A 14,901-nucleotide genomic window follows, 5' to 3' on the forward strand; every position below is an offset into this window, starting at 1 on the left:
GTTAAAAAATATGTAATTTAAAAATTAAAAATTAAAATATGTAATTATTACTTAAATAGGGAAACATTGTCCTTTAATATTTTAAACATAAACCCAAAATTGAACAAGACCATTTTTCTTTTCCCACATACATACAAGCAAACAATACGAGAAATTGAGAAGTGGTACATAATTTCTCACCATTATCAATCAGCACAGGACAGCACAACTCATGCCTTCTAGGTGGGACCATTTTCAAAATTTTTTTTTTAAAAAAAAATAGTAAAATACCACTAGTCTTATCCAAAGTTGGCTATGGCAGTGAAAGAGGAAATGGGCGTTGACAAGATTGAACAAGATGATAGAGGCGGCCGTAATCAGAGCCGTCCATCTCGTCCAAACGCGTTGCGAGTAGCTTTTTTTCTTCCATCTTTTTCCTCAAGCGTTTTTTCGCGTCCCTTTCCTCGCGTCTGCTAAGAAGTCACCACGTCACAAACAAAGAGAAACGGAGAGCACTCTGACTCTCTCTCTCTCAATTTCAATACCAAAACTTCATATTTAAACCCCTCTCACTCCCTTTGAATTCTTCATATTCTCTCTGTCAATACTAAGAAATTCTCACAGAGAGAGATTGAGACTTCGAAAATGGCTGATATAAATCAGAATGTGGCGGCGACCGGTCAGTACGGCGAATTTCCGGCCGTACAGACTCACGGAGGTCAGTTTCTTCAATACAACATCTTCGGCAACCTCTTCGAAGTCACGGCCAAGTACCGCCCTCCGATCATGCCGATCGGCCGCGGCGCGTACGGTATCGTTTGGTACTAGTTTTTTTCCTCAAATTCTTTCTTCTCTTTTTAAAATTCTTGTTAGCTATCGCGGCTTTGTTTGATTGGCTGCAGTTGAATTTGTGGTGGTTAATTAATTAATTATTTTGAATTTTGAAGCTCGGTGATGAATTCGGAGACGAACGAGATGGTAGCGATGAAGAAAATTGCGAACGCTTTTGATAATCACATGGACGCGAAGCGTACGCTAAGGGAGATTAAGCTGCTTCGCCATTTCGATCATGAAAATGTAAGTTAATTTTTTGATATTACTATTAATCTTCTGCGATTAAACCTATATTATCAACTATAAAATTTAGATTATATTAACAAAATTTTTTTTTTTTGGACTGAAATTTTCAGATTTAAACTTGTTTCTCTTTGTGAAGGTTCATTTAATTAATGCTTTTTGTTTGAGTTTGAGTATATTCTTTGCTTGATAATAAAACTATGCTAGTTGACCAACTCATCAATTGTGAAATTTACTGTGAAAAAAGTTGTCTGTTGAAAGGTGGATAATTGTGCATGTTAAACAAGTTATAGCTTTCATTAGCGATTTCATATGGGAATGGAATGAGTAAATGGTAAAGGAATATAGTCGAATTAAAATAACTTGTTTCAATGTTTTAAAAGGAAAGAATGGAAATTAATTAACCTTCAAGAGAAGAAATAACATTCAAGAGAAAAACATTTTCATATAGTAGTGTTCAATAGACATCTACTGCAGAAACTTGATTGTAATTATTATTTTTCAGGAACAAGAGTATTGCAATATTTATTATCAAAGTGTACATATGACATATTTATTTTCACAAAATTTGTAATATTATTTCCTTGCTATTCGATTATGCATCATGAGATGAATAGCTTTTGAAAAGTAGACTGGTTTTGTTAGTACTGGAGTTTGAAAGGTGGATAATTGTGCATGTTAAACAGGTTGTAGCTTTAAGAGATGTGGTTCCGCCACCTTTACGGAGAGAATTTACTGATGTTTACATTGCCACGGAACTCATGGATACTGATCTTCACCAAATAATTCGTTCCAATCAAAGCTTATCTGAGGAGCACTGTCAGGTATTAGTCTTTTTGGTTTTGAGCTATAATTGTACAGTACCTCAACATTCAAAATAAAAACTGAGATTAACTTTATGATTGGAATGTGCTGCAGTATTTCTTGTATCAGATTCTTCGGGGGCTAAAGTTTATACATTCGGCGAATGTTATTCATAGAGACTTAAAGCCCAGTAACCTCTTACTGAATGCCAATTGCGATCTTAAGATATGTGATTTTGGTCTTGCTCGCCCGACTGCAGAGAATGAGTTTATGACCGAATATGTTGTCACAAGATGGTACAGGGCACCTGAGCTACTGTTGAACTCTTCAGATTATACTGCTGCCATTGATGTGTGGTCTGTGGGTTGCATCTTTATGGAGCTTATGACTAGAAAGCCTTTGTTTCCAGGGAAGGATCACGTGAATCAGATGCGCTTATTGATAGAGGTAAGAAAAACATTTAAGAGCAATTTTAGTTTTGAGAGAACTCATTTACAATTTTGGTATGTTTCTAAAGAGTTTTAGATTTAAGTTCTGAAGAAGAAATAACATAACTTAATGTATTTATGGTAACAAGTAACAACTTTTCTATTTTGCTTTTTATTGATTCAATAAAGGTGTTCGATGGAGCTGATTTTTAATTATAAAAAAAAATGAGATATATGTAAATTGTCCCCTCTTTACAATTCTGAAGCTGATTAAGTATATTGGAATGAATTATTACTTTATTTTCTGAAAGGGATTTCTGCTGGATATATACTTATTCATGCTATTTTTTTTCATAGCTTCTAGGCACACCGAGTGAGTCTGATCTTGGTTTTGTTCGAAATGAGGATGCAAGAAGATATATTCGCCAACTCCCCTCACACCCTCGGCAGCCATTAGCTGCAGTTTTTTCACATGTTCATCCATTGGCCATTGATCTCATAGAGAAAATGTTCACATTTGATCCTACTAAAAGAATTACTGGTAATTTTCTAATCTACTGTCAGTCATATTTTTATGCTTTAGGGGACTGGTGAAATTTATTACTTGTTAATTATTGTATGGGTTTTGATGTGAAATTTTCCACCAATCACCTTGAAAAAGAAAGCCATCACCATACTGTGGTTCCTAGTTATTTGAAACCTGCTTCTAGGCCATGTTAGCCATTCTAAGACATAAATTTTCTTTTTGTATATTTGCTTAGGCGTTTCATAGCTTGAGCATAAATGTTCATTGAATAGAATCTTATTCCCTTTGAAGTGTCAAGGGGATTATAAGTATGAGTTGACATGTGTCAATGATATGACAGCAAGGACAAAAGAAGCGGCAACCAAAAGAATTTTTCCCCCTTATTGTGAGTAGAATAATAAAATCATATGTTAGTGATGTGAAGGAAAAGACAAAGTGGAGCAATCAAAAGATGTCTCACTGTAGGGTCAACAAGAAGCAGATCAATTAGGTGGCTGGCGAATTGTAACTCATACATCAAGTGCAGTTTGAATCTGTTTTTTGTTCTTTATTTTTGAATAATCTAATTAGAAGTAGGCCCTACGTTAATTAATTTTCAGTATTGATCACTATTAATTAGGGAATTTGAAGAGACAAGTTATAGGCTTATTTCAACGAATCTGGTCAAGAAAATGTGATTTGTACTTCTTGCAATATTATGCATTGTAGTTGAGTTTCCCATGTTCCCCCTCCACTCATCATCTTACCCAGAAAATTTGTAGATAAATGGAAATTATAAGTTGCTTCTTTGCTATAGTGTACGGGCAGCTATGATATGCAGGCTTTTGTCTCCCTCTAAAATTAGCATGTCCGACTTGTCCAAATGATAAAGATTGAACATTTTGTTTACTTTAAATGTGCCGTAGAACTTGTAACCTTCATCTTTCAGTTATGGAGCCCACTTAGAAATATCCCCTTCTTCAATTTTTTACCCTGCAAGGTTTATCTACATGCACACAAAAACTTGAACTTGCATGCATATATTTGAAACTTTTCAGAATTACATATATAAAGCCATGCCTTCTTCTCTAGATCTGGGAAATTATTAGTGCTTGAAACTGAATATTGTCATGTAACACTCTTGTAAGAGTCAACAGATTAATTATGGACGGAAAATTCTTTGACTGCCTGTGGTCATAATGTTGACATGTATGAAATTGAATTGGTGTAATGCAGAGACATGCTTTGAAATTAAAGATTCGAGTTTAAACATCATATTTTCCTCACTGTACCTCTCTTTAATGGTAACATTTTGTCTCTGGACAGTTGAAGAAGCATTGGCCCATCCTTACCTTGCAAGATTGCATGACATAGCTGATGAACCAGTTTGCCCAAAGCCATTTTCCTTTGAGTTTGAGCAACAACCCTTGGGAGAGGAGCAAATGAAGGATATGATTTACCAGGAGGCCTTATCACTCAACCCAGAGTATGCATAAATTAAAGCAACATTTTTTCTCAGTTTTATCTCATAAGTTGATAAGCCTGTAAGTTACTGGGATAATATTGCAACCAGAAATCTAATAGGTCGCAGATTGAGGAACTGAGATCCTATTTCATCTTTACCATTTCTCTGGTGGGTCTACTGATATTACATTACACCAATGACTGCCCATCTGTTGTACTGGGCTTATGAATTTAATTTTGGTGTCAGTTTTTATTTATTTTTTGTACCACTTGTATTTGCTTAGATGTGTCTGTATCTTAATTATATCTGTGATATGCTAAAACAGTATTTGTATAGCGGGTTGAATTGTAACTAAGTCGGATTTAATGAAAATTACCTATTGTTTTGTTCTTCATATCAAGGTGCCAACAGTCAAATTTCTAATATAATTCTAGGGATCATAATATTATCATGATATCATGGTGCTACTGCACATTTTTCATCTGATGTATGATACATGGCCTGAAATTGTCACCTTTTTTTTCCCTCTCCTCTCTTCTCTGACTCCGTCCTTTATTTGTACTCTGATTTGATCAGTTTTCATGTCATTTATCTTTTCCAGAAGTATATATGTTTCTTTCTTAGAAGAAATTGGACAAAATTGGTCAAGTATATATCTATCATTAATCAAATAAGAACTAAATATTTCTGTAGAAGTGGGAATCTTAATACACTGACTTAAAAAAAAAATGACGGAAATAAATAAAAAGTTCAGATTTAGTAGCAGTTGGATATTGCATGTCATTTGTTAGATTGATGAATTGGAAATGGTGGAAAACAAACATTTCTAGATATTCGAGGTGTTAGGCTCTAGATTTGGCATGGTGGAAAGGTATATTTAACCTAAGTAAAAATGTGCGAAAAATGGCCAGAGAGTCTTCAACGTGAGGATCTTGAGTGCTGAGTGCTAACTATGAAATCCTTCTGTTATGTTTGGTAATGAATATTAAATCCATGTAAAGGAGGTTCGCTACCGAATCCATATTAGATTGGAAATTTTCTCAATATCTCCACATTTTGTTGGTTGGCACTCAATGACTCAAATTCTCAATCCATGACTTGGCAGATTAGAAGAAGTAATTTTTAATCCAATTCCTGCTTACAAGTGTAGGGAGAGCAAATCCCAGGCTCCTAGCTATACATAAAAAAAGGGAAAAAAAAGAAGACTAAATCCAGGCTGTTCTAATTACAGGGCCACCTTATTTGATTTTGAGTTTTATATACATATGACAATATCAGATAAAAAACTAATCAAAACATGCAAAAAAAAATGCGTATCAAGATTAAAAAATATAATAAGAAAAAGTATAGAAAGACACTAAATTGACAATAAATCTCACACCTTATATGATAAGTCATTATAAGTTGTCAATAATGGTGGATAATAAAATAGTGTTAGCAATAGGCCTATATAAGGGAAAATTATTAAGTATTCCCGAAGTATCATAAATGCATACTCCCCCATCTCACATGAATGATAGGTCTCACTATGAATTTAATTAGTGGGACTCACCATACATGTGAGAGGAGAGAATAAGCATTTATAGTACTTCGGAAGTACATAATAATTTTCCTTATATAAGAATCAATAATAACTGTAACTTATCAAGTGTGAATTTTGTTAGGAAAATTATTGTGTGGATAGCATTACTCAACTAATAATGATATTCTCACCCAAAGAAAAAAAAAATAAAGAAGAAGAAGAAGAAGAAGAAGAAGAAACTACTGTTTGGTATGAGATTTTGAGCAACAATTTTCAGTTTTTAAACAATATTATATGTATTTTCACACACTTTATTACTCACACGTATTTTCAAAAAATACAAATTACATTACACCAAACTGCCCTAATAATGAGATGGAAGATCAAAAAGCAAATCAGTGAGACATTTAAGACTAAAAATGTCAACAAGTCAATTAAAGGCAAATGAGGCAAAAAGAGAAAGTACCAAAATTTGTAAGAGTCTATAAGAAGTAAGTTTCACTTCATAAAAGGGGACGACCCTGTATCTCTGGTAGTCTTTCTTCTCGAACTCCACCTCTTTCTTTTTCTTTCTCATTTCCTTGTAACCTTCAATTCTAAATAGCTCAAAACTTGTATTTCAAAGTTAGGTTGTACGTATTTTAATTCAATATTATTTCAAATTTTAAATTCATTACCGTGCTCTAGTTACATTTTATGCTTTATATATCTATATTATTTTTTTAATTTATTAAAATTTCTTATTTATTTTAATTATTTTATTAGGAAATTTACCTGGCTAACATTTGTTTTTGACAAATTCAAATTATAGAACTTGAGAAATACAAAACAACATTTATATTCCCTTTTGGACAATATGAACGAAATGTAATGTCATTAAGACTAAAAAATGCTTCAGCAAACTTCCAGAATATCATGAATGATATTATTAATCAAATCTGAAAATTTTCAATATTCAATAATGTCTTAATGTTTTCAAACACCATATAAAACCTTTTATGCATATTACATCACTCAACAACTTCTATTAAAATTAACATTTCAAAAATATTATTGTTGGATTACACGTTTTTATTATTCTTAATATATACATCAAATTTTATGTTAATAAAATATTACTTACTATTCGATCAATAAACTCAAGTTTTTATGTATAATCTTAAAATATATTTGTAGGGACACGATTTTTGACGACCCAAGAATGACGTTGGACTTGTATATGAAAGACCCGAACAATATAATTTGTAGAGAGTGGGCTTGAAAGGCAGGACCTTAGTCGTTGGACGGCGGTTTAGTCATGATTTTCATGGAAGTTCATACGAAGGTAGGTTTGACTAGAATAGCTAGGCTTTACATCGGTGTAACTCGGTGGATTTGAGTCCTCGGACTTAGTCCTCGGAGCATCACCTTCTCTCCATTCTTTCTTTTTGTAGGATCTTTCTCCCCCCCCCCCCTCTCCCCTGGCTCTCTTCCCCTTTTATACCAGTGTTTATTTCCCGTTTCTCGTCTACGTGTCAGTTTTTCCTTTTTGGGGTAATGACTCGTCCTATCAATCCATACATCAGAGTGGTTGGGGGTGGTTGGGAAAAGTTAAATAGCAAGGTCTGGAGTATGGGCCTGTCAGACGCAGGGCTCTACATTACGGTGTTGGCAGCTTTCTCCCTTGTACTGCTCTTGTACTGAGTTTGTCATTTTCTTCAGGCGTTTTGGGAGGTGTTGAGCGTAAGATCGTCCTCGGCCACATCCTTGGGCCTTCAAGGGGCTTTCATCGCGCATCCTCAGCAGTAGGGCTCCTCGGCCTGGGTTTTGGGCCCTTAACACAAAGTGGGCTGGGACCTCAGATTTCGAGCCCCACAATAGCCCCTAAAAATCCTGTTGCCTAATTTTTTAGTTGGAGAGGAGGGTTTTGGTGATGTTGGGCCCACATCATGGCTCACTCAAATTCTGTACTCTACTAATATTTGTGTTTTTCCATTTACATGTGAGACGTGCCAAATTAAGAGGCATTCCTTTATTCACTCATGCGGAGTCCTTTGACGTTTCAGTACTCGAGGCGCGCCTTCACGAGGATCTTCAGATCCTACGGCTACGAATGGTGTTGGAAATTGAGCCAAGTCTGCCTTGTCCGTAGCATTCCTTGGAAAGCTGCACAAATTGAATGCCACCACCTTATCCTTTATATAAGTAGGATAGGAGGTTATTCTCCTTACATACAAACCCTTCAGCTCTTTTCAAAATCATAACCCTTTAGCTATAATCACATTCTCCATATCCAGTGCTATCCCCCTTTAGGGCAATATGTTTGAGACACGGGCAGGGGTAAAGGAACTACATCCGCCACAGAAGCGCCGGGTCCTTCCGAGACTCAAGGTGGTGTGGTCTGGACAGTGGAGGCACAGATTCAGGATAATCTTCTGTTTTGACAAGGGGGAAATGGTATTTCTCCCTCTTTCAGTCAAAATCCGAAGCAAGGACTGGTCGCATCAGATTCTTGGTGCGTCAGAAGTAAGGTTTTCTGCCATCAGCGCCGTCTGCTCTATCGCAGGCGTGGTTACATGGAGGCTCATCAACTTCCGGCTCCCTGCACCTTTTCTTCAACGGTGCAAGCCCCAAGCTGGGCTCTTTTGCTGCCTGAGTTATAGGCATGTAAAAGTATTGAGGAATGGTTTCCTTAGACAACATGCTGGAGCTGCTATATCTCTCTTTTCTGTGCCTCTTCCTCTGTTTTTGTCTCATTTCCCTGTATCTTTCCTTTCTGCTTATGTAGTTAGTTTTAGTATGAGCTTATTTAAGCTCTTTCATTGTACGCTGTACTGTTTCTTTGTCTTAATAAGAAATGAATTTGTTTCCTTTTAAATATTTTTCTTTTTCTGCAACAACTACTTTGTGAATGGGAGACTACCTTTATATTTTCTTTTAATGATACTTAGAGCAGGAAACCTTGAAACAGAATCCTATTAATTCGAACTTATCGACATTATCAAGTATAATAATGCTAATTCACAGTAGATTAAACTCATGAAACTAACCGAGATAACAGCTGAGTGCTCTGCAACGTGTGCAAGGCGACCGTCCGAGAACGATAAACTCTAAATAAACCATCCGAGAGGGTTACCGAGCAGTGAGGGACATTGGCCGTGTTTTTGATAATACCTGACCCTATGACAGTCGCATCAGTTCCCTTGGTATTGAGGATCCGAGGGTAGACTGGGAATCCCATTCAGTCTATGGATTAACCCTACTATCAATGGATAACTCCTTTCCGGGGTAGATTCTAAGTGCCATATAACGTCCAGGTTGTGTCCAAAACTTGTACTTTTTCTTTTAAGTAGTTAGTTTCCCCATAGGCTTGAGTCCAAGGACCATACAAGGCCTTGGTTCTGTCCAAAACTTGTATTTTTTCTTTTAAGTAGTTGGTTTCCCCATAGGCTTGAGTTCGAAGACCATACAAGGCCTTGGTTCTGTTCAAAACTTGTATTTTTTCTTTTAAGTAGTTGGTTTCCCCATAGGCTTGAGTCCGAGGACCATACAAGGCCTTGGTTCTGTCCAAAACTTGTATTTTCTCTTTTAAGTACTTGGTTTCCCCATAGGCTTGAGTCCGAGGACCATACAAGGCCTTGTTCTGTCCAAAACTTGTATTTTCTCTTTTAAGTACTTGGTTTCCCCATAGGCTTGAGTCCGAGGACCATACAAGGCCTTGGTTCTGTCCAAAACTTGTATTTTTTCTTTTAAGTAGTTGGTTTCCCCATAGGCTTGAGTCCGAGGACCATACAAGGCTTTGGTTCTGTCCAAAACTTTTATTTTTTCTTTTAAGTAGTTGGTTTCCCCATAGGCTTGAGTCCGAGGACCATATAAGGCCCTGGTTCTGTCCAAAACTTGTATTTTTTCTTTTAAGTAGTTGGTTTCCCCATAGGCTTGAGTCCGAGGACCATACAAGACCTTGGTTCTGTCCAAAACTTGTATTTTTTCTTTTAAGTAGTTGGTTTCCCCATAGGCTTGAGTCCGAGGACCATACAAAGCCTTGGTTCTGTCCAAAACTTGTATTTTGTTATTTATTCATTTACTTTCCGAAGGTTAGCCCCTAGAGCTAGGCGGGGAGAGTCAGCTTGATGTTGGGAGCACTTAGAGCTACCTGTGCCCTCGGCACTGCGAGGCGCAACCCCTGGTGGAAATTTATGTCGGAGCAACAACTGCATGTCGCTAGAAATGGAGGAACCTTTGCAGACCTCCACCTGATAGAGGCTTGACTCCATTGCCACCTGCGCCAACGCGCAAGCCTTTCCCACAGTCAGCGCCAATTGTAGGGACACGATTTTTGATGACCCATGAATGACGTTGGGCTCATATATGAAAGGCCCGAACAATATAATTTGTAGAGAGTGGGCTTGAAAGCCAGGACCTTAGTCGTTAGACGGCGGTTTAGTCATGATCTTCATGGAAGTTCATACGAAGGTAGGTTTGGCTAGAATAGCTAGGCTTTACATCGGTGTAACTCGGTGGATTTGAGTCCTCGGACTTAGTTCGAGGAGCATCACCTTCTCTCCATTCTTTCTTTTTGTAGGATCTTTCTCCTCCCCCTCTCCCCTGGCTCTCTTCCCCTTTTATACCAGTGTTTATTTCTCGTTTCTCGTCTACGTGTCAGTTTTTCCTTTTTGGGGTAATGACTCGTCCTATCAATCCATACGTCAGAGTGGTTGGGGGTGGTTGGGAAAAGTTAAATAGCAAGGTCTGGAGTATGGGCTTGTCAGACGCAGGGCTCCACATTACGGTGTTGGCAGCTTTTTACCTTGTACTGCTCTTGTACTGAGTTTGTCCTTTTCTTCAGGCGTTTTGGGAGGTGTTGAGCGTAAGATCGTCCTCGGCCACATCCTTGGGCCTTCAAGGGACTTTCATCGCACGTCCTCGGCAGTAGGGCTCCTCGGCCTGGGCTTTAGGCCCTTAACACAAAGTGGGCTGGGACCTCAGATTTCGGGCCCCACAATATCAAACTTGAAATTAAACATTTTATAAATGAGGTAGATATTAATTTGTGATTATTTTGAAATTTTATAAGTATAAAGGGTAGAAGGAAAATAACAAAGTTTAACTACAAAATTTATTGTATCCTAAGACTACAACTTTACTCAATATCTTTTTATTAGAGGTAAATTTTGGCAAATTTACTATTGGAATACATCTTCTTCTTATAACCTCTATGCTTGCAAAATTTCAAGAAAATTAAAGATCAATAGTTATGTCATCAATAAATTATTTAAATTGCAAGTTTTTGTAATTTAAAATTATGCATAAAATATAAGCTTATAGATAGGGTTGACTCAAGGCCTAGGCCTAAGGCCCCACCCAAAAAAAAAAAAAAAATCTTTAGGTAAAAAGGCCCCACTTCCAATGGTTAAAGACCCAAATTTTTATAAAATCATATATATTTTTTAAAGGTTGTGTATTTTTATTTATTAGTGATATTAAGAATACTACAAATTTTACTATTGACTTACAAATTGCCATGTTACTAATCACAAAAAAGTAATTTAAACATTCATTAGTTAGATTAATGAATTTTATTAATGAGAGTCAATGTCACATCATATTGTGAACATTTTTTAGTGCTTTTAATGCATTTTTCCTTTTTATTTCTATTAAAACTTTCAATATACAAGACCAATAGAACCCTAATCCAATTGAAACTCTAAGATGTTGCAAAAATATATTGCAAATGTGTTAAATCATCAATTATAGATTAATCTTCCCTAATAGTTTGAGACTTTAATTATAGTAAACTGATATCCTACAAAGTCACGCACTAAATAATATCTATCTCCTCTCTTAAAAACAAAATATAAAATTAAAAAAATTAGATTTTAACTTTACTTAACTATGTATCATTGTATATCCAAAATAAAGTATTTTTTAATTGTAATATATTTTTATTTCTTTTTATTAATATTTATAGTTCAACTATGATATTTGTAAGGACAGGTTTTGGATTCTAAGCCCAAAAGGTAAAAGGATTCAAGCCCAAAAAGCCCAATGCAATGAATTTGTAGAGAGTGGGTTGAAAACTAGGTTTCAATGACTGAGACAACTCTCATAATGGAAAGATGATAAGAAGACAAAGACAAGCAAGCTTTTTGTAAAGAAATTCTTCCTCGGTCAAAGTCCGAGGAGGGTAGTTCTTGATTATATTCCTTTCAAACTTGAATACAATTTCAGTTCTTAATTCTACAGTACTTTCTTTTCAATTCTCATATGAACCTTCTCCCTATCCCTGGAGGATCTTTTACATTATATAGCCTCTTTTGGCTGATTTTGGCCCTCCATTTGTTGATTATGCCGCCACTACTTGAGTTTTTGTCCCATCAGACGCCATCCCAAGTCTTTTGTGAGTTGCGGCAACCAAGACAACATTGTTCATGGGTCTTCTCCATATAAATGCGGCCAGGAAGTTTGGTGGGGTGTATTAAATGTGGTGGCAGCTACCATCCCTTCAATCATGTCAAGGCTAACCCCCTTTCTGGAGTTCTTCCTCTACAGTGTGCCCCCCTCTGGTAAAGTGTCATTGATGTAACCATGGCTCGCCTTTCTGGCTTCAACGTCTGGGTGTATGGACTCCTCGAAACTGTATTGGCCTTCTCGGCCTTGGGTATGACATGTGGCATTATTACCTTATTAAATTTCTGTATCCCACAATGTTTAATTATTTATATGAAATTAATATTAGTTTAGATGGTAATATTCATCAAATTATATATTTAATGTATCAAATTAACCTTGATTTGATTAGTATTAAATAATTTTGTTTAATTATTATTTACATATTAAAAGTCTCGCATAAATTTTTTGCCTTAGGCCCCAAATAATGTTGGGCCGCCCCTTATAGATCATATAATAAATAATATCCAATTGACATAAAATTTGACATGTGTATTAACAAAGTAAATAATATGCAATTCAACGGTTAGATTTTTAAAATTCAACACACTAGAGTAATTTTTTTTTTGGTATATAACCAAGTATATATATAAATATGGACAAAACTTAGGTACAGTACCTTAGGTGTGGTTCCTTAGATTCTCATCTTAAGATTTAGCTACGTAGCTGTTTAATTAAAAAATACACTTCTATTTCTTAAGAAAAAATTCATATGGCAAAATCTTAAAAAGGGAACCTAAAGAACAACACCTAAGTATTATACCTAAGTCTTGCTCATATAAATATACACACAAGATATTAATGTGAAAATTCAAATTGGTAATAAAAACACCTGCTTGTAGAAAGTCAGAAGAGAGTGGGTGATACTATTCTTTCTAATTTTTATTTTCCATACCATTTCTTTTCTGCAATGGAGGTGTCCCAGTCCCTTGCATAATTCACATTGACTTTTTTGGCCAGACCCTGCTATATTTCTCTCATCAGAAGAGATAGTTGTTATTTGCTGCTGTCAATATGTTAATCAAACAAGGCTAGACAGACGGGAGATCAACGTGGTTCACTCAGAACAATATATTTATGGTTATTTGGTGTAAAAAATTTAGCAATTTGGTACTACAAAAAGTTAATTTATCTATTTCACTACCTTACTTTATAAAATACCCAACATTAGTAGTTTTATTTTAGTATTTAACATAATAAAATAATATAAACAACACAATAAAAAAAATAAAAAAACTACAATAAACAACAACTGCCACCACTAGCACTATAAATAATATAACTTTTAATAAAATATTGTTTCTTTTATCTTCTTATCTACCCGGTAAAGCCATCTTTGGTTGTGCATTGTAGCTTAACAACTAAGCCTATTTGGTACTGTTGTTTAAACAACAGTTTTCGTTGTTTAAATAATAATACACATATTTTTACAATACTTTTTCACCCACACATATTTTCAAAACACTTAAATAATATTATTAGAAATTTCTTAATAAATGGACTCTATTTTTTGATTTTTTTCCATTATTGCAGTTTTTTTTTTTAACATTAATGGTGCTAAAAATAGTATTATGAATTTTTAGCACTATCTGTGCTAATGCTCTGAATCTATTTAACTCTTATGATCTGTGATAGCAATTGGATTCAACTGTCCACACTTTTCGTGTCAAATCATGTCTTACCTGGAATGTACCTCCTTATAATTTTATATAAAAAAAAAAAATTCAGAAGAGAGGGGTGAATGGTGATTACTATTTTTTCTATCTTCTTCTTCTATTGATAATTTCTTTTCAGCTCATCATGGAGTATGCTCGGCATAATTCACGTGAACTTTTTAGGCAAGATTCTATAGTGTTTCACTCATCATAAGAGAATTGCTACTATGCAGTGACATGGATATACGTTTAATATAAATTTATATGGGTCATAACATTTAATGAGCCCTATAGCTAGAATGTTTCCCTTCAAGTTTCACCGCCAATTAGTAGTCTTGGACTGTTGGTGCTAGCAGCGAGGAACCAAATTTGTGTGAAGGCTGTGCAACTATACTATTACACAACCATTCTCATGCCGAATGTCACAATTTGCCAAATTGTGTAATTGTTAGTGTTCAACGAAAATTAGTAGGTTGCACAAGTCTTAGTGAACTAGAAAATATCAACCACTTACAGTTGTACAAGTCAACAAATTATAAATACATCAGATGTATCTCTAGAATTATTTGAAGGCTGTGTCCCACAATGATAAATTTGGTGGTTGAGTTGAGAGGCTGTAGTTCTGGGAGAGTTGTTGCACCACTAGATGTGACAACACTTCCTATGCAGCTAAGTGTTGGGTTATACGTATGAGTGAAGTCCCACATTTAATAATGATGAAAAGAATGAGTAGTTAATATAACATAATTGAGCACACACCCATTGGGTTTAGGCTTTTTGAGTTAAAGTGTGTCTGTATGTGTTATATTAATTATTCAAGGAAGCTTTCCAATGTGTTTATCTCCCTAACAAGTAGTATCAGAGCTCATGATAGTGTGTGGTAAATGAGTATTATTGCCAATGGTGCTAGACAACGATGAGGAGCAAGGTTTCCATGGAGGATAAAAGACGTGCGGGGTTGACATGTGGAGGCCTATGGATGATGCATTAGTGATGGGAGAGGCCTATTAGTCAATGAAAAGTGAGTATGACTTGTTCAT

The 14,901-nt window shown here is 35.5% G+C and overlaps 1 protein-coding gene across 1 annotated transcript; it reads left to right on the forward strand.

The window, feature by feature from the left end:
* Nucleotides 1-296: 296 nt before the first annotated feature.
* Nucleotides 297-4,652, forward strand: LOC115988758 (mitogen-activated protein kinase 3). The gene is made up of 6 exons (XM_031112379.1): nucleotides 297-800; nucleotides 927-1,056; nucleotides 1,743-1,880; nucleotides 1,975-2,307; nucleotides 2,646-2,829; nucleotides 4,120-4,652. Exons 1-6 carry the CDS (start codon nucleotides 625-627, stop codon nucleotides 4,287-4,289), a joined length of 1,131 nt encoding a protein of 376 aa, XP_030968239.1. The 5' UTR covers nucleotides 297-624; the 3' UTR covers nucleotides 4,290-4,652.
* The last annotated feature ends 10,249 nt before the right edge of the window (nucleotides 4,653-14,901 follow it).

This window comes from Quercus lobata, chromosome 1 (genome assembly GCF_001633185.2).
Source record: "Quercus lobata isolate SW786 chromosome 1, ValleyOak3.0 Primary Assembly, whole genome shotgun sequence".
In the NCBI taxonomy this organism is placed as follows: domain Eukaryota; kingdom Viridiplantae; phylum Streptophyta; class Magnoliopsida; order Fagales; family Fagaceae; genus Quercus; species Quercus lobata.